Source organism: Plecotus auritus, assembly GCF_963455305.1.
Source record: "Plecotus auritus genome assembly, chromosome: 6".
NCBI lineage: Eukaryota > Metazoa > Chordata > Mammalia > Chiroptera > Vespertilionidae > Plecotus > Plecotus auritus.
The window spans coordinates 151,537,379-151,562,955 of record NC_137773.1 but is presented as its reverse complement, the minus strand read 5'-3'; the positions used below and the strand labels follow the sequence as shown (position 1 = coordinate 151,562,955).

Below are 25,577 nucleotides of genomic sequence, written 5' to 3'. Positions count from 1 at the left end.
CCGCTTAAGGCTACAAAGTTTCAATTATAGAAGATAAATAAATCCCAACAAAAATGGCGGCAGCCACGGAGCTGGAGAGAGCAGGAGGCTAGGGTTGTCCGCGGCAATGGAGGAAGCCAAGCTTCTGCAGCCCTGGCCTGCCTTGGCTTCCACTTAAGGCTACACAGTTTCAATTATAGAATATACATAAATCTCAACAGAAATGGCTGCTGCCACTAAGCGAGCAGAAGGCTTGGCTCCGCTCCAGGCTACAAAGTTTCAATTATAGAAGATAAATAAATCCCAGATACCAGGGCCTCCGCTTGGGTTGCCGGGGGGCATGGCTGGCCTGCAAACCACTACAGGCCCCTCGCCCAGGCCGCCCCATGCCCCAAGGGAACCACCACCCTGATCCGGTACACCCTTCAGGGCAAACAAGCTGGCCCCCACCTGTGCACCAGGCCTCTATCCTATCTAATCCTATCTAATAAAAGAGTAATATGCAGATTGACCATCACTCCAACACACAAGATGGCTGCCCCCATGTGGTCAAAGATGACTGCCCTCATGTGGACACAAGATGGCCACCACAAGATGGCCAGCAGGGGAGGGCAGTTGGGGGGAACCAGGTCTGCAAGGGAGGGCAGTTGTGGGTGATCAGGCCAGCAGGAAAGGGCAGTTGGGAGGAACCAGGCCGGCAGAGGAGGGAAGTTGGGGGTGACTGGGCCTGCAGGGAAGGGCAGTTGTGGGGGGCCCAGGCCTGCAGGGGAAAGCAGTTGGGGGGGACCAGGCCTGCAGGGGAGGGCAGTTAGGACTGACCAGGCCAGCAGGGGAGGGCAGTCAGGGGCAAACGGGCTGGCAGGGGAGCAGTTAGTCATCAATCAGGCTGGCAGGGGAGTGGTTAGGGGGTGATCAGGCTGGCAGGCAGAAGCAGTTAGGGGCAATCAGGAAGGCAGGCAGGCAAGCAGTTGGGAGCCAGCAGTCCTGGATTATGAGAGGGATGTCCGACTGCCCTTTTAGGCCCGATCCAGGTAGGATTGGAACTAAACGGGCAGTCGGACATCCCTCGATGGGTCCCAGATTGGAGAGGGTGCAGGCTGGGCTGAAGGACACACACCCCCGTGCATGAATTTCGTGCACCGGGCCTCTAGTCCTATATAATAAAAGGGTATTATGCAAATTGTCCCCTCGACCAGGAGTTTGTCCGGGAGTTCGAACAGGGGGCGGGGCCATCCGGGGCAGCGGGCAGCAGTTAGGGACCCTACCAGTGCACGAATTGCATGCACTGGTCCTCTAGTTCTATATATTTTCAGCCTGGTGTTTTCAATATGTGGAATGAGAAAACAAGTCTAGAAAGGTGAAATAATTCATTAAAACCTAGGCCTTTTAATGAACAGTCTTGTGCTTTTCCCCCTTAATAATGTCTTTTCTAACTATTTGAAAATTTGAAAGCCATGCAATGAAATTTGACATAAAGCAGTAGATATAAAAGTATACTTTTTCAGAATGTTAACTGTCATTGAAAACTTAAAGTTAAAAAAAAATTTTTAAAGTATACCTTCTTCAATACCATACATGGATGATGAGTAATGTTTTGAGGCATTTGTCTGACAGTGACTTAGAAGGAAAAGATACTTGAGCCTCTAATATTGTTGAAGCAATTCAGAAATGAGGAAATGAGGGCTTGAAATTAGATGGCAAAGACATTAGGAGAAAGAAAGACAGGTAAGACAAGTGACACAGACTCAGAAATGACAGGAAGCAACTTATATAAAAAAGTGTTTTCTCAGTAGCTATTCATTTGCCAGGCTCTGTTCCAGGCATTGACGACACATGAGTGAACAGGATAGTCAGGATCTGGTTGCCCTCGAGTTTATACTTTATAGAAAATAGAAAATAAAGAAATAAAATAATTTCAGATGGTGATGAGCTCCTTGAAGGGAATAAAACAAGGCAATGTGGTGGCTGGGCAGGATGGTTAGAAAATCAGGGGTGGGAGTCAGTGGGGGAGTGTCTCAAGCAGGGAACAGTCCGCAGACACCTCAAGCCTGTGTGTCCAAGGGACGTCCAAGGCCCACAGTGTAGCTGGAGAGGAGTGAGTGAGGACAGCAGTGGGAAGCAGGGCAGAGCCGTCACTAGGGGCCAACGGTGAGTTTAGGTTTTGTTCCAAGTAGGATGGAAAGCCAATGAGGGTTATATAGCACAGGACGGCATAATCTGACTGATGCTTAAAAAGGATTCGTGTTTACACAAATCAAACAAAAAGGATTTGTGAGGCTGTTTGTGGGAGATGGCATGTGAAGGCAGGAAGGGTGGACACCGTCCTATCCAACAGGAAACTCTCAGTGGTTGAAACACAGGATTGGGTGGCTTGGATGGGAAAGGGACAAGGAGGATCAGGCAAGGGGTCTATTCTGGAAATATTTTGAAATCAGCAAGCAAAAGGGATGAGCTTATGAAGCAAAAGTAGAGAGATGGCAAAGAGGAAACGGTTAAAAATGAAGAAGTTGAGCTCAGCTTTGCACATGTTACATTTGGGGAAGAAGAGGACCATCCAAGTAGTGATATCTACCAAGGGCTAGAAATTCAGGACTAGCCACAGAGGGAAAACAAGAGCCGCAAAATCAACTCGGAGTCACCGACCTGTAGAGTATGGTTAAAGCTACAAAAGCTTGTTCGATTTAAACTTATTTTTGCATGATCACTTTGTCCTCATAATAGGTCTTTAGGTATATTTTTCTATGGATTTAATATGTGCCCTTATTTTAACAGTCTGCGAATTTGCAAGAATTAAGCCAACGAATGGTTTAATTGATCTCTCAAGATTCTTTCCAGAACCTGTAATTAATTTCTCTGTACTCATGTGCACCTAGAGAATAAAAGGGGTCGGGAGGGAAGCAAGAGATGGATTATTATTTCACATGGAAAAACCAGGAAGTATGAATATTTACCAATAGCACAGTTCTCTTAGGCAAGTTCATGAAAGGAAAAAAAAAAAATGATTTTCAGTTCTGGGTGCATATTCTACTTTTTAAGACCAGCAGATGACTTGCCTCTTTCCCCTCAATTTTAGGATTTCCATTCAGCTCAAAAGACATTTGAATCTCTTATGAATGCCTCTTTGCACCTAATGTTTAAAATATGGTTGCAGCTTCCTTAGCAAAGTTCTTCTGACTAACAAAGGTTTTATGATTTTTCTTTTGTCTTCAGTTGCTATTGCTGCCTTTCAGGAACTGCCCTCGTTTTCAAGAACTACAGAGTGAGACTTTGAAATCGGAGGAATTCCAGAAGAGGCTGCAGCCTTACAAGGTTAAAAATGTTGTCATTTCGTGTGTGCATGAGTATGAGGGCCAAGTCAAAGGGCGGAGCTGCAGCTTCTTGAAAGTGTGGGTGGAACGGGCCTGCGGTGGCTGGTCTAGGCCAGTGGTCGGCAAACTCATTAGTCAACAGAGCGGCAAACCACGGCTCATGAGCCGCATGTGGCTCGCGAGCCGCAGTTTGCCGACCACTGGCCTAGGCAATCGGTGAGACTCCTTAATGAAGGTCAGTCATCATTTCCTCTTCCCCATTGTTGTGCTGGGACCATAGGCAGAAAGAAGCCAGTCCCTTTGGAATATTATACCCATGTCCCTGAGCAGAACCAGGTGAAAGTGTGTGGCTGGCTCAGAATAAATGCAAGTCTGAGATGATCTGCATTATTGTGAGGCTGAGGGGCTAGGCCTACTGTATACAAAGGATAGGTGTGTGTGTGTGTGTGTGTGTGTGTGTGTGTGTGTGTGTGTTTTAATGTTTCCACTTTGTGAAATGCCCCTTTTCAAGACTATGCAAAAGGTAAATTATCTTTCAAAATGCTTCCCAGAAATTGCTGCCAGTTTCATCAGGCAGATAGCTGAATGGTGGGTCTCATTAACGTGGCAACCTAAGGATAATATAGAACATAGAGAATGTTCGCATCTCATCCAAATGTCACACTTACAGCCAGACACCAGATCCTGTTTCTGCTGTGTTGCCCTGGGGTCCTTTGACCTGGGGCATGCTTTCCCTTCTCACCTTGGCCACAGATTTATATGTGAGTTATACGTAACCTCCTTCCAAAAAGAATTTTGAAAGTGCACTTCAGTCTGTTTCCAGGACAAGCAAGGAGCATGTGGTGGTAAACCAGCCTTTGCTCACATTTTGAATGCAGTAATGAGAAATGATCAATTAGTATTTGTAAAAAAAAGAAAAAAAAATGGATATGTTTTAACTGATTTTTTAGAGAGAGAAAGGGAGTGGGATAAAGAGATAGAAACATCGATCAGCTGCCTCCTGCACGCCCCTACTGGGGATCAAGACCATAACCAGGGCATGTGCCCTGACTGGTAATTGAACCAGTAACCTCTTGGTTCATGGGTCGATGCTCAACCACTGAGCCACTCTGGCTGGGCTGGCATTATAGCCAGTAATACTGGCACACTTTTCTGTAATGAATAACAGTTCTCAGTGGAGTTAATCTAGTCGGTAGAGGCCAGGGATACTACTAAATATCCTATAATATGTAGGGCAGCCCCCTACAACAGAAGTTATCCAGCCCAAATTAGCAATAATGCTGACATGAAACCTGGCGTAGAAATTTCTTTCCGCTCCATGTGTTTCAGGATTTTATAGAAACGCTGCCCAAACTTTCAGGATACCATGGCAAGGACCTTTTCGGAATTTGGAGTAAAGTCTACGACCCTTTATTTTGTGAGGTAAAAGAAAAAATATATTAAAAATGAACTTGAAATCTGATTTTGATTTATGCCTACTTTGAAATAGATTAATACATTTTCTTTTGCTTTTTTTTTTTTTTTGCAGATGTATTACTTATACTTTCTTTGATATTGAAACATAATTCAGGCTTTCTTTATATTAACTTGAACATCCTGACTTCTTCTCACCATTATTTATGTTTTCACCCTTTAGAAAATTGCAAACAAAATTGCTTTTCTTCTGTGCTTTGTCACTTATTTTTCAGTCACTCAGGAATGCTGGGCTCCTGTCATAGATTTTAATGAAAAACACAATGTTATTGTACAGTAAGAGAAAAAAAATAATCTGATTTCTGGATATAAAACAAGCAAACCAACTTTAAGCCACTATTGAAAATGGTTTATCAGGAAAGGATCTCTTCCTTGCCATGTAATGGATACAAAATAACATTGGAAGCTAAATTAACTACTGAGTTTTTCGACATGTGGTGTTTTGCACTCACGTGCTCCACCTGCTGGCCAAAAGGAATACCCTACAATCCTGGTTTCCCAACCAGTTCACGGAATCCTGGGGCAAAAGTCTGACCACCCCCACAACTCAGGTCCACTCCGGATTCTGCGGGCCTCGTGAGTGTCTGCGGGGCAGCAATCACTTTCATAGTTCCATCGCAATAACAGGTGACACCGTTTGCCCCCCTCCCAAGCACACACTACGTTCCCAATATTCTTACTTTTTCAGCAACACCTGTTTCAAGGAAGCTATGTCAGTCTATTTAGAAACACTCTTCAGTGGAGACAAGAGCCCACATTTTGGTTCCAGTCTTGATTTTTTTTTTCTTTCTTCTTTACTACAGTTTGATATGAGCTAGTCCGTGGTCATGGTGTGTAGTTCTTTTTCACCTTTCTCTCTTGTTTCCTCACTTCTCACTTTTCTTTGGTCTTCTCTCTCTCCCTCTCCCTCTCCCTCCCTCTCCCTCTCCTCTCTCTTTCTCTCTCTCTCTCTCTCTCTCTCTCTCTCTCTCTCTCTCTCTCTCCTCTCTCTCTCTCTCTCCCTCTCTATCTCTCCTGCCTTTGAAACTCAGGCAAGCTTAATTAACTTTCATGGCAGATAATAAATATTGGCACAGCATCTCTGCCTGCCCTGCTGTATAATTCAGTCATCAGTTTACCAAATGCCCACTGTGTGCAAGGTGCAGGCTTTCCTCAAGAGGCAGAGAACTGGAAGCTGATGGGAGTAGGAGTATATTATCGAAGGCTCTAGAAATATCTTACCTTCCCATCCATCCTTTTAGGCTGCTCATTCAGCTTTTAAGGAAACATCATCTAACCCTGTTGGCTTGGTCTTACCCCTAGGTTAATAAAAATATTTCTAAACCTCTCATAAGAGAATAAGGTATATTCCTGCCCTACCACAACCTTACTCTGAAAAATACGAATTATCCTTTGACCCAGAGTTAAGCCCAAAGCTATGGACTTGGTAGGAGGGGGCAGATTCGTTTCTGTGACTTTTTCTTCTGAAAATCAAGGCCACTATTTATCACAAAGTGAAGTTTTCCTCGACGGAAACACAGGACACGAAAGGCTGGACCCAGTAGTTCAATGGGGTGAAAGAACAAAGAGGGACTCAGAAATAAAAATACACATTTCCTCCCTTTTTCTTTGCTGCAGAGTGTTCACAATTTCACGTTACCCTCCTGGGCCACAGGGGACACCATGACTAAGTTGAAAGAATTGTCAGAATTGTCCCTCCTATCCCTGTATGGAATTCACAAGCAGAAAGAGAAATCTAGACTACAGGGGGGTAAGTACATTTTTTAAAATGATAGAAGCATATTGAATTTGTGGTTGCATGATACAAGTCTGAGTCCTGGTTCCACCACTAATCAGCTATGTGACTTCGGAAAAATCACTTGATCACTCTTGTACCTACCAGTTTCCATGATGCAAAACCAGGATAATAATAATATCCACTTCATAGGTCATAAGGATTAAAATGAACAAATATGTTCAAAAGGCTTAGGACAAACACTCCCTGGTACATAATATGCTGAGGATAAATGTTATGCGTTATTATAATTATTAGCATTAGCCACTCTGGGCCTTAGTTTTCCCATCTGGAAAATGAAGGCTTTGGGCTAAAGCTAAATGATACTTTTCATCCTCTTCAGATCAAAGAATCAAGGATTTTGTATCTGAGCCCCATGAAAATCAATGTGTCCAGTAGCCTAGAGGATGAATTTTTCAAGTGCGCGGTATGACAAAAGTAGCCTGTTTTCCTAAAACCCTTGGCGGTAGCTATTTCGAAAGTTAATCAAACATATTTTGCAGGCTGATTATAGCCTTTAGATTATTAATACCTATTGCAATTGGCAAGCTTCTGACTCAGCTTAAATTTTTCTATTGGTGTTACAAAGTGCTTATTTCTCAGTGATCCTTCTCCTCAGCTAGATATGGCCCTTCGTAGCATGAGACATCTTCTCATAATGAAGGTAGACCCAGGCAAGAGGATGCCAAGCCCTTATAATCAGGACAGGTGGGTGGAAGAAAGAAGCCAGGACCAGGCTGGGTGGAGATAGACACTGAGGCCTCTGAGGGCATCGATAGGAGGTCTAAGACACCAAAGGGTGTGTCAGGTTCAGGTGTTGTTATTATAGGCATTAAAACTAAGGATGGAGAGCAAGAGAAGGTCCATTATGTCGGGCTGACATAACAATGAAGCAATCCTACTCCATAGGAGGTGGTTCAAGTCATATCCTCTACCCAGGGGTCCTCAAACTTTTTAAACAGGGGGCCAGTTCACTGTCCCTCAGACCGTTGGAGGGCCGGACTATAGTTTAAAAAAAACAACCATGAACAAATTTCTATGAGCACTGTGGGCCCGGGACGAGTCGGCTACTAAGCAGGACAGGCAGCGGCACCCGGCGGGCCAGATAAATGTCCTTGGTGGGCCACATGTGGCCCGCGGGCCGTAGTTTGAGGACCCCTGCCACAGTTTGAGGAAAACAGTACAATCACAACAGGACTCCATCCATGGCCAGACTCTATTTTCATGGGGTCAGGACAAGTTCAGCAGAACCCCAGAAGAATGCAAGAAGCAAAGCATCCTGGTGGTTGGACCACACTGGGAGGAAGTTTGCTTGGAACTGCATAGCTAGAGAAAGAATGCAAATCACCAGCCAGGAGAGGAGTCAATTATAGCTACCAAAAAAGAGTGATGGAAGCTATAACAGAAGAGCAACTAATGAGGCATGAAGTCCGGATGGTCAAGAGCAACTGCATATGAGGTGTACAAAGTAGCTTGTGGCAAATGCTTAGGACAGTGGTCATTAGTGATGTGAGGAAGTTGCAGGCCTACTGTCACAGAAGTCTTGATTGCATGGCACAGAGGCAGACATGGTAGAAATACACAAGTTCTTACTCCATGTTAAGGGTATGGGCAGCAAGATCCAGCCTTTTGGGAAGGGAGAGCATCCAGAGATGAGTCTTTGATGGGATCTGGTATATTGGAGGAAAGCAGCAGGCAGGATACAGACTGTGCGTAAAGGACAGAACCCAGGAAACAGCTTCATCCTATACACTAAATAACGAAACGATGCAGAGGTGAAAGATGGGCCTCATTGGCTATATAAGCACCATGCCTCATACATGGACCCCCAGGTGCCAGCATTATGACTTAATACCAAGTCCCATTAGATGGTGGAGGCAGGACTCTTGATTTCTTTCCTCCAACCTAGTCATGGGCTCAGGAGTTCAGCCCCTTGCCACTGAAAATGCAGTCCAAGGACCAGCAACATCACCTATCATGGGGCTAGCAATGCAAAATCTCAGGCCCCACCTCAAACCAGCTGAATCAGAATCTGCATTTTCTGGAGGAAATCCGGTGCTATTGATAAGCCAGGAAATTGTTTCCTGAGTGATACCTGCCAAAACACTAGCTCAGCCTATTGTTCCGATCTGGCTAGGCAAGAGAGACTTGTCAGCTGCGTGCTTGTTGAATGATGAAGTGACTGGACGCCATCCTGCAGAGAAAACATGTATTGTCTGGGTGACAGAGTCACATGGGAACATCAGGACTTTGAGCAGCAGCTTCGGACCTCTGCCAAAACTTTTTGTTCTATCAGTTGGTTTCCGGGGTGACACTGTTGGGTAATATACGCCCTCAGCTCACCTGCTACACACACACCAAGAAAATCCTTACAGTTCATTTAGAAATACATGGCTGGTCATACTCATATTGATGGAACTCTCTGTGTGCTCCAGATCAGGGGTTGGCAAACCACACCCTGTCATCCAAATCCAGCCCACTGATTATTTTCTGGTAAATAAAATGTTATTGAAACCCAGCCACATTCATTCTCCGGTCATGCCTATGGCTGCCTTTGTGCTTCTACCCAAGAATGAACAGCTGTGACAGACCCTATGGCCCACAAAGCCTAAAACATCTATCTGGCCCTTTTCTTGCTGTGGCCCAAGAGTGAGGGAAGTGGCGTTTATGACTTTCAATCAATGGCAGTTTATGCAGAGTTAATAAATGATGCAGTGGGGAACTCAGCAGCTAGCTTATATTGCAGCATGGTCTAATGACTAAGAGCCAGGGTTGTGAAGTAGGACACGCTGGGTCAGAGAAGCTCAGCCTGTCTGCTCAGAGTTGCGTAATCTTGGACAGGTCGTGGAACTCTCTGAGTCTCCGTTTCCCCTCCTATAAGACATCATTACTAGGATGCCGGAACCTGGGGATATTTGAGATAGTTCCCCTAGTTTCTCTGAAGACCAGGTGTACAATCACTCCCAGCTAAGAGCTAATAGCATTCCATTATCAGCGCTGAAGCCTGCTGCAAAGGCACCTACTGACAAGGGACAGGTTGATTGAAGATGGCTGTCATGACTCACAGAAACTTGGCTTCAGGGTTTAGTACTGATGTGGCATGAAGATCAAACTAAAGTTCTTAAGGGCTCCCTGAAGGCAACCTTCCCTGGGACAGAAAGATGTAGGCCTGTTGAGGATGTAGCATCCAGCTGCTTCCATTTTGTTTTGTTTTTTATTTTTTAAATATGTTTTTATTGATTTCAGAGAGAGGAAGGGAGAGAGGGAGAGACATCAGTGATAAGAGAGAATCATTGATCGGCTGCCTCTTGCAACGCCCCCCACTAGGGATCGAGCCCGCAACGTGGGCATGTGCTCTGGCCAGAATCGACTCTGGGTCAATGTTCAGCCACACCGGCCTGGCCAGCTCCTTCCATTTTTAATCAAAAAAGTCCCAGCATCTACAGAAAGCAGGTCACCTCACCCCCCCCATAATTATCCTTTATCGTGCTTATTGGCATACAGACCAATAAAGTATCTTCTTACTATTTTATGGGGACAGGAAACGTGTGATTTACCTATCAAAGTACCTGGCCCATTGAAGCTGCTCAGTATGTGTCTATTAACATAAATGTCCTGCTCATTACCAAAAAAAAAATAAAGAAGGCAAAAACTGCTCATTCTTAAGACAAGAGAGCACATGTGTAATAGAGTAGAGAGACCACCAACAGAGACACAAGGGATCTTCAGGTGATGATGGCGGAATCCCTGAGGCAACATGCTCCCCAAACAGCACCTGGCACCACAAGATACCCTCAGCCTTTGGCGTCTAAAAACGGGATGGAGACTGAGTTGTGCATCCGCCTTTCACCACTGCAGGAGCCACCACAGGAGCCTACTATGAAGGGCAGAATCTCTCAGCTATGAAGACACATGAAGAAGCTAAAGATGCTGCATGCCCCCCTAATAGCGATACCCAGGGAACCTACAGAAATGGTCTGTAGGAATCAGTCCATGAACTGGACAGACAACCACAGCGCTGCTTTCTCCCATGGTCTCCAATAGGTCTGACTGCCAGAGAGTGAAAGCAAGAGAGGTGAAGACAGAGAAGTACACACCATGCGGTCACTTCAGGCCTGCCCTGGAGGGGACCACTGGCTAACAACCGTCTGGGGGAAAGCCATCTGAAATCCCTTCCACATTGCTCGGCCTCCTAACTTACACAGTCAATTACACAAGTCAGACTTTAGTGAAATAATGCATGTAAATCACACTGCTAGCCCACGGCAGATGCTCAACCGAAATTAGTTCTTTTCCTCTCTTAAGTCTTGAGAATCATGGCAGAGAGAATCACTAAGTATGAATTAACTGAAAGCTTATCAGCTAAAATAGAAGCCCCTGTTTGGTCCAGCTCCACAGTTGCTCTATCTTCTTTCAGGTGTCCTGGTCGGTGAAATCCTCAATCATATAAAGACAGCAACTCAGCCATGGAACCACAGAAAGCTTATCATGTATTCTGCAGTAAGTATTTTTGTCTCCACTCAAACTCCACTTGTTCAGGTGTGTGATCTCTTGAAGGTGGGAGCCTCATTTTTTTAAAAAAAAAAATTTTATTGACTTTTAGAGAGAGAGGAAGGGAGAGGGAGAGAGAAACGTCCATGTGAGAGTGAAACATCCAGCTGCCTCCTGCATGCCCCCTAACTGGGGATCAAACCCACAATCATGTGCCCTGATCAGGAAGCAAAGGGACAGCCACTCAGTGCACAGGATGATGCCCCAACCAACTGAAATGTCAGTTGCCCTTAGTTTCCCTTAGTTTCTAATCTGGTTTCCAGTTCTAACTTGTGTGATTTCTGGGACGTCACATATCTATTACACCAGCCAGGGCAGGGCCTCATCTTGATCATCATTTCCTTATTGCCCAGTAGGTGTAAGCACCTGTTCAAAGCTTTTAAAATTAAATACATAATTCTGGCCTTTGAGGAACTTGCAATCTAACACTGACAAGAGGCGTGTATACAGAAACACCATACAGAGCAGTACAGAAATGCCATCAAGCCAGTGCTTTGGTGCCTCGGAGAAGACAAGCACTCACTTTTCCAAACCCGGGCATCAGCAGGAGAGGAGAAGCTGAGTGCAGGATGTGGTGATGAACTGGAATGTGGGTGGAAGGCAATGATGTGGAAGGTAAAGGCAATGTTTCAAGCCTCAATGACTGGGAGGAAGATGGAACCATTAACAGAAGTAGTTTTAGGCCAGGTGAATGTACCAATTAGACAACTGGGTTTGAAATGCCAGGGGGCATCCAAGTCGAAAACTCCAGATGGCAAATGGACAGGCAGAAGAGGGAAAGGGAAAGAGAGTTGCAACTTGAAATTAGAGCAGCATTTGGGTACAGAAAGAAAAGGGAGCAATCTGGGAGAAGACTTCCTCCTTGGAGCAGGAGAGACAGGGGAAGAGACACAGGTGGAGGGGAGTTTGCAGGGACTATGCCCTGAAATACCTGTCCATGGAGTCTGGGACGAGCAGGGAAACTGGACATACTATGCTGACTCAGTCTTCCACCCACTGTCTCCATGACAGAGGATCTTGCAGATGTGGTGTGGCTAGAGAAAGCCACCCTTTCATTCTGCACACAGATGGAAGAGGTGATTGAAGATACAGGGAACTCTGCTTATCATCAGGGGTTCTAAATGGCATAGACCAGAGAAAGAGCTCATGCAGTGTAGTGCTTCCTGGAAAGTCAGTTGCACAAGTTTCCCTAGTTTCTAATCTGGTTTCCAGTCCTAACTTGTGTGACTTCTGGGACATCACATATCTATAACCCATTTCTCTAGTAAAACAGTTCTAACCTTTTTTGAATATGTGTACACTGCAATATAGCTTAGGCAAACAAATGTTATACCCACTTGGCAGATATGGAAGTTGAGGATTTCCTAGAATTAGGTAGCTAATCAGTGACAAAACCAGTCCCCTATGCCTCTCAGCCACTCTGGGATAAACATTGAACAATTTTTTTCTCTCTCTTTTTTAAAAATATATTTTATTGATTTTAGAGAGGAAGGGAGAGGGAGAGAGAGATAGAAACATCAATGATGAGAAAGAATCACTGATTAGCTGCCTCCTGTACTGCCCCTACTGGGGATTGAGCCTGTAACCCAAGCATGTGCCCTTGGCTGGAATCAAACCTGGGACCCTTCAGTCCGCAGGCCAACACTCTATCCATTGAGCCAAACCAGCTAGGGCAGAACAATTATTTTTTTAAAAATATCTTTTTATTGATTTCAGATATGGAGGGAGAGAAAAAGAGAGCAACATCAATAATGAGAGAGAATCATTGATCAGCTGCCTCCGACACACCCCACACTGGGAATCAAGCCCACAACCCAGGCATGTGCCCTCACTGGGAATCTAACCATGACCTCCTGGTTCATAGGTTGACGCTCAACCACTGAGCCACACTGGCTGGGCTGAACAATTATTTTTAAGCTATACATTCTACTTTCTTATTTTTTATTCTCCTTAAACATTTATGACCTCATATATTCCTCTCCAATTTTAAAACCCCAGATTATTCTATACACAAAAAGAATCTAGCATTAATATGTTCCAAAATATTTTAAAATTTTAATGAAAATGACACAAGCTAAAAGAGAGATGCCTCTGGGAAAAGGCATGGGGAAAAAAAATCAGAAGATTTGACTTAAATTTACTTTCTTCCTTTGTGTGATTATATGACAGTAAGCAAGCCACTTAATTTTTCTTGGGTCTGTTTCTTCATCTTTTAATTGGAAGTAATGATGTGTATGCAAATCTGACTGCCTTGCACACAGCAGATGCTCAACCAAAATTAGTTCTTCTCCTCTCTACTTCTATAGTCATTAGGGGTATAGGGAATTTAATTGAATCACAAACCATCATGGTCCTTTACAAATGCTTAATATATACCTATTGAATGTAAATCTGAAACCAAGGTAAAGATTAAAAAATGATTTATTTCAAATCTCTGCAGCATGACACTACTGTAAGTGGCCTACAGATGGCGCTAGATGTTTTCAACGGAATCCTTCCTCCCTATGCTTCCTGCCACTTAATGGAATTGTACCTTGAGAAGGGGTAAGTGTCTAAGAGGTGCTTTTCAAAATTAGTATCATTGGACCTGAAGTTTTTTTTATTATTATTGCTATTGTTAAATTAACTGTGTTCTTAAAATATCTAATTTTTAGTTAGGTACATAAACTTAAAAATCATATACTATATTAAATAATTCACTACATTAAAAATATTGTGTGCCATTCACATTTTATGAAACAATTATATCCAAACTCATGTATGCATCTTAACTTGTCTTCACCACTAGGGCCAATTTTGAATCCCTTAAAACTGTTTACCAGTGATATTAACTAATAAGAGTAATTTTGGCTGCTGTAAAAATGAACCTCGAATTCTCAGAGGTTTACTTAATCCAATGGAGATTTATTTCTCACTCATTCATCTGACAGTTCAGTGTAGATCTTCCTAATCAGTAGGAGCCACACATGGTGATTCGGAGACTCAGGGTTCCGTCTTTTGGACCTACAGTTTTTAAAACTGCTGGGCTCATCTGCAGGCAGCTTGCAGAAAGGACCAAGAGGGTGGAGAAAGCAACCTGCTTATGAACCACCTCAGCCCAGAAGGGGAACCTATCACTTCTACTTACATTCTACTGGCTAAAATTAGTTACGTGATGCCACTGAGGTGCAAGGGGGTCTGGGAAATGTAGTCACTCCTCAGCTTTAACTCCGTTCTATGGAAAGAGAATCACAAATTTTGAAGGACTTTGGGTCATCTTTGCCGTATCTTCTTTTTTTTAAACTACTTTTTAAAAAATATGTTTTTATTGATTTTAGAGAAAGGAAGGGAGAGGGAGAGAGAGAAAAAATATTGATTGGCTGCCTCCTGTATGTATCCTGATGGGGACTGGACCCAATAACTGGGCATGTGCCCTAACTAGGAATCGAACCAGCGACCTTTCAGTGCACGGGACGAAGCTCAAGCAACTGAGTCAAACCAAACAGGACTGCTATATCATCTTCAGATAAAAATGCTGTCACTGGAAAAATTGTCCCCTAATATAAGTACTTATTCCCATAATATTAGGGACATTTTTAAAAACTTACAAGTGATTACATATTTGTTTATATGGCTTTTTAAAGTAATGTTTAAAGGCTTGTTTATAACAACATCCAAATGTGCAATTGTGAGGTTATTATACCCCACTTCCAAAGAAAAAAATAAATCACTAAATCCTATTTGAATTTCTCTCTGGCCTCTTTGGCAAATGACTTTCACAAGTACTTCATACTAGCTCTACTGAGATTGGTTTAGGACAATGCACCTTCCCCAAAAAGTACACTGTGTTTTTTTTAAATCAAATATGGAGAGAACCCTCTTTAATATGAGAGAATGTAAGTATATGAATATATATCCCCACTTTTTCTTTCTGAAGTATAATTTTGATAAAGTCTTTGCTATGTTCAAACACATATGTTATGTATTATTCAGTTCCATGTTTATTACCTGGTTAAGGAGAGGGGAGATGGATTCATTCAGAGGAAAGACTGAAAAATACTGAGAGATGAAAAGAGAGAAAAGGAAGGAGCAAAGGAGAAGCATAAAGGGAAAAAAAATAAGAGAAAGGAACCCCAACATCCCACCCCAATTCTTACTCAAATGCTCATCAAATCACCCCCAACTCCTCCAACCATGGCCTTTCAGCTTCTTCTCTGATTAAGTATTCTGTTCTCAACCTCCTATGCCCCTGGTCATCTAACAAACCAACCCCCTCCCCCCATTTCCACCCTCTTGATCTGGCCCACCTGCACTACCTCCCCATTCTCACCCCTACATTGGTTAAAATCTACTTATTCCCATATATTTTTCTAGTCCCTCAGCTGGTGGGTTACAAGCTAAGTAGAAAGAAATTCAATGGCAGTTCAACAATACAAAACTAACAGAGCTCTCTCCTCTACCTTCCTCCACCAGGGACTACTTTGTGGAGATGTACTATCGGAATGAGACTCACCATGAGCCATATCCCCTCACGCTGCCAGGCTGCACCCCCAGCTGCCCACTGATGAAGTTTGCAGAGCTGGTTGCCCCTGTGATCCCCCAAGACTGGTCCACGGAGTGTAAAATCACGAGCAAACATCAAGGTACTAAGGACATTGGGGATTAGGGTGCACGCAGAGCCCTGCAGAAGGGGCAGAACGCCCTTCCTTAGGGTGGATGGTGCTTTGAGAATATAACATGGCCATTACCCCCAGATTTAAAAGAAACAGGTTTTGGGTGATAATCATATGTTTCAGGGACCCCAATTTCAGACAACTCCTACCTCTCTACCTGCCCCTGCCCCCACTTGCCATAAACCTTGACCTGATTTATTTCAGTGTTAATATAAAAAGGCATCAATGCCAACATATAACCAGAGATAAGACTTCGATCAAAATTCCTGGAGCTCCCATGAGCTACACGATTGACCACATAGGACCTTTTGTTGTTTAAAGATTTCAAGATTTTATTTAAGCAGAATTAAGTGTCTGAAGTGGAAAAGATTTCAAACAAATCTCGGTGACAGCAAAGACGGGAAGACTTTAATCCTAGGCTAATGGGCAAAGAACCAATTTACCCATTACTTCCGGCCTTCTCACAAGAAGCAAAGAAATGAGCTACAATACAGAGATCTGGAGAAGTAATCTACACCAGGAAACTGATCCAATCTTTCAATGTTTCTATAAAAACGTATTGGGTGGCAGAGCTGAAAAATAAATACCTCTTTGTATCCTTTGGCACGGGAAAATTCATGTTACTTTTGATGAAACCAAAAGTAATCTTGCCAGCAAACTTTGCTGTACATAATGCAAATGTATAGACATAATAGCAAATAATTAACTTGATAAGAACAAGATACTGAGGCCCAACACATCGAGATGAGAGCCCTGCAGAGTGGAGTTGCTCTCAAAGCTCCATGGTAAGACATGTTGCATGTGAAGTTGATATAAAAGAGGAAGTATGATGACACAGTTTCAAACTGGAACAAAATTAGAAATGTCAGAATGTCCTGAATGCCTCCAAGATCTAAGCTTATTGGAATATTGAAAGTGTGGCTGTGATACCTGTTCTGACAACAACAGTGACGCATAAGGCTTTGGTCCTGGTTTCTGCAAAAAACCTAAGCACCACAGGTCCTGCTGAAACTACTCACTATGTAAGAAGAAATCATGTTTAAATGATGACTCTTTGGAGTCCTGTAAATTTGCCATGTGGTAGATGCCATACATCTGGAGAACAACGTGCTATGCCATGCTTACCGCTAAAAATGAAATGGTTTCTAGAGATGGTTTCTACTGGGCGCCAGAGTCTAGAGCTAGGCCATTCCCCCCGTCCCTCACCCCCCCCCCCCCGCCCCAGTTGGCCATGAGATGACTGACACGAGATACTGATTGACATACTTTTTTGCATGATTTCTTTCCCAAGTAAATATGTGGCTTTGGGGACATCATCTAATTATTGTTTCTCCTCCATGCATGTAACTTTCCTCCAGAAGCGAGCCAAGTGTAAAATAGTGAATAAAGTCATTGTTAGGAAGTTCAATACCGTTACATTTTTATAATGGATGATGAAAAGTGTGTGTGTTTAATTATAATAAAATTCCCGAAGGACAGATTTTAGGGACTTTTTTTTTTTGTTTTGTGGCTTTATTTTAATGTAACAGGAGGAAAAATATATAAAATTATTTGGCTGGATTACATTAACATTATACATTGAAAATGTATTTAGTTTGGACTTTACTACTTCGGATAAAGGCTAAGCTGATGGATGGCTCCGCTTCATCTATTTAGGATAAAAATTGCTAAGAAAACATCCTTGGGAAAGTTATGATGTAGTATGAATTAAAGAGATACATATTACACAGAATAACTAGGGTTTATGTCTTATGTCTACAAGGGTTGCTATGGGAACAAGAGCTACCTGGATTTGGAGGGAGGGAGGGAGGTAGTAAGGAATGTCAGGGAGGCTTCTTGCAGGAAGTGACAACTGACCCATCTGAAATCAGTTTGGATGGGGGTTTCTAATAATGTAGTACAAAGTACTTGAAAGGCATATATTAAATGTCCTATTGGCTTGAAGCTGGAAAGGATAGGGGAGTTACTCCCCAGAAGATTCCTAAGGGGCCAACTCTAAAGAAATAAAATGTCATCTCCACAATAGCCAGGATTCTATTTTGTTCTCTGCTACATCTGTCCTGGACACCTAGAAGTGCCTATGCCTGGCATGGATTGGTGCTCAATGAACATTTGCTCAATGAGTGTGTACTTTAGTTATCTTTCCTCCCTGAACCTACTCTTAGAATCCATCTTGATTGGCAGCAATACCAAGTAACTTGGGAGTGTTTTTTGACCCCACCTTCTCCATCCTCTACAGCTAATCCGTCATCTCTTATCAAATCTACCTGTAGTATGTTTGTAAATATTTTCCTCAAAACACCACTATCAACAATTCAAGATCCACATAGGATGAAATATAATTAAGCAGCAAAATATGTTAAGAAGGAGAAAACTCAGGTACTGGTGTGTTCAAGCAGATCAAGAGAGGAGCGTGCGCATTGCTCCCCAACTATGATTCAATGACTTCCTTTTGGTGGTTTGAAATTGGTCATGGTGTCAGGGCTGGAGTATTTTCACCACAGAAATAAGCATATGCCACAAATCTGTGTGTTATTTGTTTTTTTTTTATTTTTGTTTTATGAGATCCAGTTACCAGCACACAACTTGTTTTAGTTCAAAGAAAGCTTGTTAAGAGTCTATAACATGAGGTGGTCTCCAACAAAGTGAATTTAATATTTGAACTTCTGTAAGTAAAAAGGATTGCATTTGTTCTATAGGGTCTCAAACCGTGATGGTAAAGGCAGCAGGGAAACATTTCAGGAAGACAGACTGTGTCTGCGTTAGGAAATTTCTGGGACTGGGAGTGTCCGTTGGGCTGGTGGTCACTTGCTCTCACGAGACACTAGAGAGCAAAGTGAAGCACTGAAGAGTGTAGGGGTTGAATGGCTCCTTAATAGGGCATCCAAATTCAGCAAATAAAAGTACAAGATGCCAAGATAAATATAATTAATAGTTCTAGCTGCTAAATTTTTATAATATACATTTTAAAAGGCCAAATTAAGGACATTTAGGCTGCTCTGAGAAGTCCAATACAGGAAGCAGGACAATGTCATTAAATAAGGACATGTTCTAGATATACAGAATGCCTGGCAACCCTACTCCTGAGGGGATTTCTACCCATGAAATCCTACTCATACTCGTAGGCAGTGTTTTCAACTAGTAGATCCAATTGATTTAATTCTCACATCAATTAAATTAACCAGAGCCTTTGCTGGAAATTTCATGATAAGTCTAAGTTCCATACTGTGTTACTTAAAAAAAAATTCTTTTTTAGAAAATGCTTTTTTAATTCCCAAATTTTACTAACACAATCAGATCTTCTTCACTAGCACTCTCCTAACCCTTTCCTCAATCTCCACTCCAGTTATTTCATAGGAAGGAGATTCACTGGTAGGCAGTTCCCGTGTCCCCTAATAATCCTTGTAAAGTTGAGATTCTATAGCACATATACACATGTCCAAGAGTCGACCATGAGCCTTGAAGGCAGGATCCATACTTTTCTCCTCCTTGACTCTCCAGGCAGTCTACAATGCCTAGAACCTGGTACCTTCAACCAATATTTGCTAATTGAAAAAATGTTCAGCCATCCATACCTAGCCTGGCTTCCTCATGGCCAGACCCAGATGTCAGAAGCCTGCACTCAGTTGTTTAATAAATAGAAAAAAGCTATGAATGAGCCTCAACTGTGACTGCCCGATAAAGACGCAGTCATGGACTATATATACATACGCATATATCAACATGTCTGTGTTATTTGACCTCTTATTTCAGCATAGTCACCATGGTATTGTCTTATTCCCCCATTGCTATTCTGAAGCCTGTTCAATGATACCCATCCCAGCACCTCTCCTACCTCAAAAATTAGGCCATCTGATTGTAATATTTTTTTCCCATCCTTGTTGCCATTATCATCAGTTTTCCCAAGACATGTCTCATCATTCATAAAAAGACATTGGAAACTTGTTTTGGTATATACCAGTGGTCGGCAAACTCATTAGTCAACAGAGCCAAATATCAACAGTACAACGATTGAAATTTCTTTTGAGAGCCCAATTTTTTAAACTTAAACTTCTTCTAACGCCACTTCTTCAAAATACTCGCCCAGGTCGTGGTATTTTGTGGAAGAGCCACACTCAAGGGGCCAAAGAGCGGCATGTGGCTCGCGAGCCGCAGTTTGCCCACTGGTATATACCAACTCACACCTCATTTCTACTTCTGCCCTCAATCTAAGCAATTTGGACATTCCTAACAATGCCCCACCTCATCCCCTGCCCACCGTACTAATATCCAACCCTACATCGGATCAAACACACAGTTTCTCCATTCTGATCTGCTGGGTGAAGCTTAAGCCTGTTGTCACCATTTCAAACTATGAGTGTTGAAATTTCTGTTCCAACTGCAGCTGGATCTTTCCACCTTGCTTGGTAAAGGTATTCACTCTTACAGGACTCTTTTCCTGTTTTCTATAGAAAGGCGTTGTGTTGTGTGTTTTTCTGAAATTTCTAATTCTATCTTGGCTTCTTTAATTCTCATGATATGTCCTAAGAAGACCAATATAATCCATTGAGAGCCCTTTTAAGTTCTGTCACTACCTCAAAATATCTCAGTAGTTTGAACCTGCCTTTTCTGCTGTCCCTCTGAAAACATGTTCCTCCTTGAGTATCCTAACTCTTTTCCCTGTTCATATGGTCCCCAACGCTTCAGTTTCCTTGGACCTCAATGAGTCTCTTAGCTTCATTTTGTACCATAGTAGAAGGCTCCATCCCTTCTATGATGAAAATGACCAAATCTTCTCATCAGAGAATGCCCTCCAGTGCCTGTTGTATCATTCTCTTCAATCTCAATTTTCTCAGACTAATAATTTGCACTCTCTAACTCTATTTCCTCATCTCCCTCTCCGGAACTATTCTGTAAAATGATCAACCTTCCTTTAATCCTCACCCAAGAATATGATTATTGATTTTTAGGGAGAAACATAGATGTAAGAAACATTATTTGGTTGCCTCCCATACACACCCCGATCCTTCATGTTTTTTGAAACTTCCTTTTTGAAAGCCATCAGTGCCTAATTCAGCAGCCTCTTTTCCTTTTCCTGACAACTTCACATATCCCCATTATGCAGAGAAAAATACTGAACCTCAGAAAATCACATGCCACAAGTGGTAGGGTCTGGATTCAAGCCTAACACTTTCCAACACCATATTTCTATTATATCAAAGTTCCTTTCCATCCCACACTGTCTTGTGCACCATTTCCTTAGGGCAAATTCCAAAAAATGGGATTAGTGGGTCAAAGTACATGAATATTTAATAAGCAATAGATATTTATTGAAAACCTATTATGTACACAGTATGTCCCTATGTAGCAGGCATTAAGTTTGCTGAGGAAACAGCAGCAGTATAAGAAAATTGTCTCTTGTGGCTTGTAGATCTGGGCAGGGAGGTGGGGAAGCAGGCAAGAGGAGAGGGAGACAGAATTAAATAAGCGCTAACTGAGCCACGTCGGCCGGGCAGTTTTGAGGTTTTTTAAAACACAGATTAAGCCATGTCACTTTCATGTGTAATAATTGTTAATGATTTCCATTTGCCCCATGGCAAACCAGACCTTCTAAAACCTGAACCCCAACCTACATATCTGGTCTCACCTCACCATAACCTATACTCCAGTCGCATGCAACTGCTTATTATTTTCCCAAACATACTCTTGAGCTCTTCATCCTGTCTCCTGGCAAAATCTTATTTAGCACACAGGCCCATTCAGATCTTATCATTTTCTCAGAAGACTTTCCAAACTCTTTCTCTTCCAAATAGAATACCTTGTGTCAATTGCAAGACAGGCATATTTTTTATGACTCTCTTTTACTATGTTCACACTATCTCATAGTTATCTGATTATTCCTCTAGGTATTGAATCTCCTCAAGAGAAGGGATCATAGACCCCTAGAACCTAACACACAGCTGGTCTGGCACATGGTGTGTGCTCTCTGCATGCCTAGGAAGGCATGAAGGAAGGAAAGAGGAAAAACCTATTCCATTGAACCACCATGAAAACATAGCCAAGAAAATCACTGAAAATTCTTTCCACCCTGCTGGTGTGGCTCAGTGGTTGAGTGTCGACCTATGAACCAGGAGGTCACAGTTCAATTCCTGGTCAGGGCATATACCCGGGTTATGGGCTCAATCCCCAGTGGGGAGGGGGGGGTGTGCAGGAGGCATCCAATCAATGATTCTCATCATTGATGTTTCTATCTCTCTCTCCCTTTCCATTCCTCCCTGAAATCAATAAAAATATATTTTAAAAAAAGAAAATAATTTCCAAATACAGATAGTCATGAACATTAGTTTTTAAGAATCATTAGTCTCTGCCTTCCTCATTTCCATTTAGTCCTTTCCTTCCTTCCTCAATTCCATTTAGTTCCCTCCAACTTGACATTAACTCCATCCTCAATACTAATGCCACCCAACTCCTAGGATCTAATTTTATTAATATTCACTTTCTCATGTTGCTAAGAGAATTCCTGACATCATGAGAAAAGCACTGGACTAATAGTCAGGAACCCAGGAGTTCTAGATCATTGATTCATTCCACAAATATTTATTGAACACTTGCTATGGGGCAGGTACTGTTATAAGTGCATTAGATATATTCATGAACAAAAGAGACAAAATTGTCTGCCTTCATGAAGCTTGCATTCTATTAGAGAGGGAAGAAGGATGGACAATAATTAATAAACATGGTAAGAAAGTACTTTGGAAAGTGAAGATCATTAGCACCAGACTGGAAATGGATCTGGGGAGAGGACATACAGATTGCACCTTTAAATGAAATCCCTCAATTCGAAGATGAGATTTGAGAAAGAATGTGATGCAGTGGCCTGATGCAGAGATATGTGAAAAGAGCATCCAGACAATGATAACAATATAGCAAAGGCAGTAAGGGGGAGTGTGCCTGGCATGTTTGAGGATGGATAAGAAGGCCTGTGTGGCCAAAAGAGAAGAAGTAGAAGGTCAGGGACAGGAGAGGAAATCCAAGAGGTTAAAAAGCCAGATGATGAAGAGTCTCATCAACTGTTTTAATCAGGGTTTGGGCTTTCATTCCTGTAGATGAGCATTCACTGCAGACTTTAAGTAGAGGAGTACACTGATTTGACTGGAAGTCATTTGGGTTCAAAACAGACTAATTGTAGGGAAGAAAGGATAGAAGCTAAGGAGCAAGACAGAAGGGCATTGTAGTAATCCTGGCCAAAAAAATGATGGTGGCTCAAAGCAGGGTGGTGGCAGAGAGGGGAGAAATCATTGGATTCCAGATACAGTTTTTTATAGAAAGAACAGGATTTCCTGACTGGTTGGGTATAGGATGTGAGAGAAAGAGTCAAGGAAGACTCCAAGAGTTTTGGAGTGAGACACTAGGAGAAGGAGGTTTCCATCAACTGAAGTGGGGAGGATGCGGGAGGAACAGATTTGGCAGAGTGTGGGGGGTAAGGGTGAGCAGAGGTTGGGAATGCAGTTTTGGAATGCCCACTAGATGTCCAAGGGCATATGTCGAAGACACTGTTGGATATATGAGTCTTGAGTTTGGGGAAGATTTAAATTTGGAAGTCATTAGTGAATAGATGGCTTTTAAAATTATACGACTGATAAGATCCTATGTATTCCAATCCAAATTCAAATATCTGCGTTAACTTAGCCAAATTATCTAATCTCTCCACTTCTCATGTTTATCATCTTTACAATGATAAAGTTAGGCTAAATAAATGATTTTCAACTGGGTTCCGTGGAACACTCACTTAACTAGGGTTCTGTAGACAGAGCTTCCAGGATCAGAGATGTTTGCTCTCCCATTGCCTTTGCCAATAAGAAATCCGTATTTTTACGATGAAAATCAGACATGCATCTAGAGATGGTATAATGAAAATCAGACATACATTTATATATTTATGATATACATACTATAGTTGACTAGATGTATGTGTGGGTGGGGTTAGGATAACTTTCCAGATGAAATAATGAATAGCATCTAATTTAAAACGACCATATATCTGTATCATGCCTGGTCAGCTGTCAAAGGGATATGTGTAAATAAAGGTACAGATTAACAGTAGTACACAGTTATCCTAAAAAATGCTTGCCATAGTCAATCTGTGCTCAAGGTTTCCTCTCTAAAAGATACTAACCAAAAATCAAATTCAAAGGTTGAAAGATGATATTCCATTTCTTTTAGATCCAATTAATGATTGCAGTTGAGTATTCAGAAATTCCTTTGACCCTGAGACCAGGAACAATTAATAATTTTAATTGTAGAAAAATACATGAAGTTGGTCCTGGAAGAGGACTTTAGAAATACTTTAGTCAATTGCCTTCCCTTTACAGTGGAGGAGTTGAGGCACAAAGTTCAAAAATCATACTGGAACTGGGACCTAGGTCATCTCCTAAGTCCTAGTCTATTGCTCTTTTCACCACACTATGCTGATTTCAAGGCTGCTTCAGAAATGCCACTGACATTTACAATTAAGGCAGAACCCTGACTGGTGTGGCTCAGTTGGTTGGGTGTCATCCTGTGCACCCATAGGTTGCAAGTTGGTTTCCCAGTCAGGGCACATGGCAGGTTTAGGGGCACGATCCCCAGTAGAGGCATGTAGGAGGCAAGCGATCGATGTTTCTATCTCTCTCTCCCTCTCCCTTCCTCTCTCTGAAATCAATAAAAACATGAATTTTTTTAAAGGCAGAAGTCAACACTGGTTGATTAGTAATCTTCACATATTTCTAACCCATTAATGTTCTTCCTGTTTTCCCACAGTCCTCAGGCTCGTCCTTGCCATTGCCTTTTGCGTGGTGTCTGGTATTCTAGTGGTGCTTCTGTTTACCCTCGTCCGCCATGGGCCCTGCTGGCAGAGAGACTCTTATCGGGACATCTGAACAGACAGCTGAAGACGGGCGGACGTGCCAACCTTCTGTGAAGCGGCGTCTCTCAGTGACACAGGATTCAAAGGACAGTTTCACCATGTGGGCGCAACCCTGCCCCCACTCTTCCTTTGAAGTCTGCCTAGAGCAGGAACTCACAGGGAGTGACCCAGGGACAGCTGCTGGACTGAATGATGAATGAACGCCCAGGTTGCTTGGTTAGGTCTCATCGCAGTGCAGGCTTCTCATTCGGCTAGGACAGTGGTTGGCAAACGGTGGCTCTCGAGCCACATGCCACTCTTTGGCCCCTTGAGTGTGGCTCTTCCACAAAAGGTTACAAGGTGTAGCAAGGACATAGATTAAAGAAGCCTGGATAATTGGGGAGCGTGGGGAGAGATTAGATTAGCAGTAGAATTATATAGGATGATTCTTAAAAAATAAGACCCCATCAGAAGGTTTAATAAATTTGGTTGTGTTGTTGATGTTTTTTTCAGCCACTAAATGCACACACACACACTCTGGAAAAGAAACTCCTACCCAGTGTTTGATAGCCAACATATACATACACATATCTATATTGAAAATGCCTATATTTAATTATCAGAAACTGTAATATCAACTACTTTAGTTGTAGCTAAGGTCATTTTCCCCATAATTTTTATAATAGGGAATAACTAGAAAATCTATGTATCCCTGGTTCTTCTTCTTCTTCTTCTTCTTTTTTTACCTCAACTATCAGAGCTCGATATTTTTAAAGTTCTGATTTCTTTATTTCATTTTAAAATTAAGATATTTCACTTTGATAAGGGCTATTCAAAGCCATGGTGAAATGATAATGTATTTTAATTGCTGCAAATAGATCTGGATTTCTCAAGTGGTGAGGTAGATAGAAAAGTAGACTGAAGGATGATGACCGACTGCCTCAGCTCCGCACCAGCTTTAGGCCAAGTTGGAACAA

The 25,577-nt window shown here is 42.4% G+C and overlaps 1 protein-coding gene across 1 annotated transcript in view; it reads left to right on the top strand.

The window, feature by feature from the left end:
• Positions 1–25,100, top strand: part of ACP3 (acid phosphatase 3) — a 41,941-nt gene extending 16,841 nt beyond the window's left edge. Inside the window, exons 5-11 of the mRNA XM_080673951.1 lie at positions 3,190–3,288; positions 4,617–4,709; positions 6,378–6,510; positions 10,952–11,034; positions 13,526–13,629; positions 15,538–15,707; positions 24,516–25,100. Coding sequence (XP_080530077.1) covers positions 3,190–3,288; positions 4,617–4,709; positions 6,378–6,510; positions 10,952–11,034; positions 13,526–13,629; positions 15,538–15,707; positions 24,516–24,634 — 801 coding nt within the window. The 3' untranslated portion in view covers positions 24,635–25,100. The remainder of the gene's footprint in view (positions 1–3,189; positions 3,289–4,616; positions 4,710–6,377; positions 6,511–10,951; positions 11,035–13,525; positions 13,630–15,537; positions 15,708–24,515) is intronic.
• The last annotated feature ends 477 nt before the right edge of the window (positions 25,101–25,577 follow it).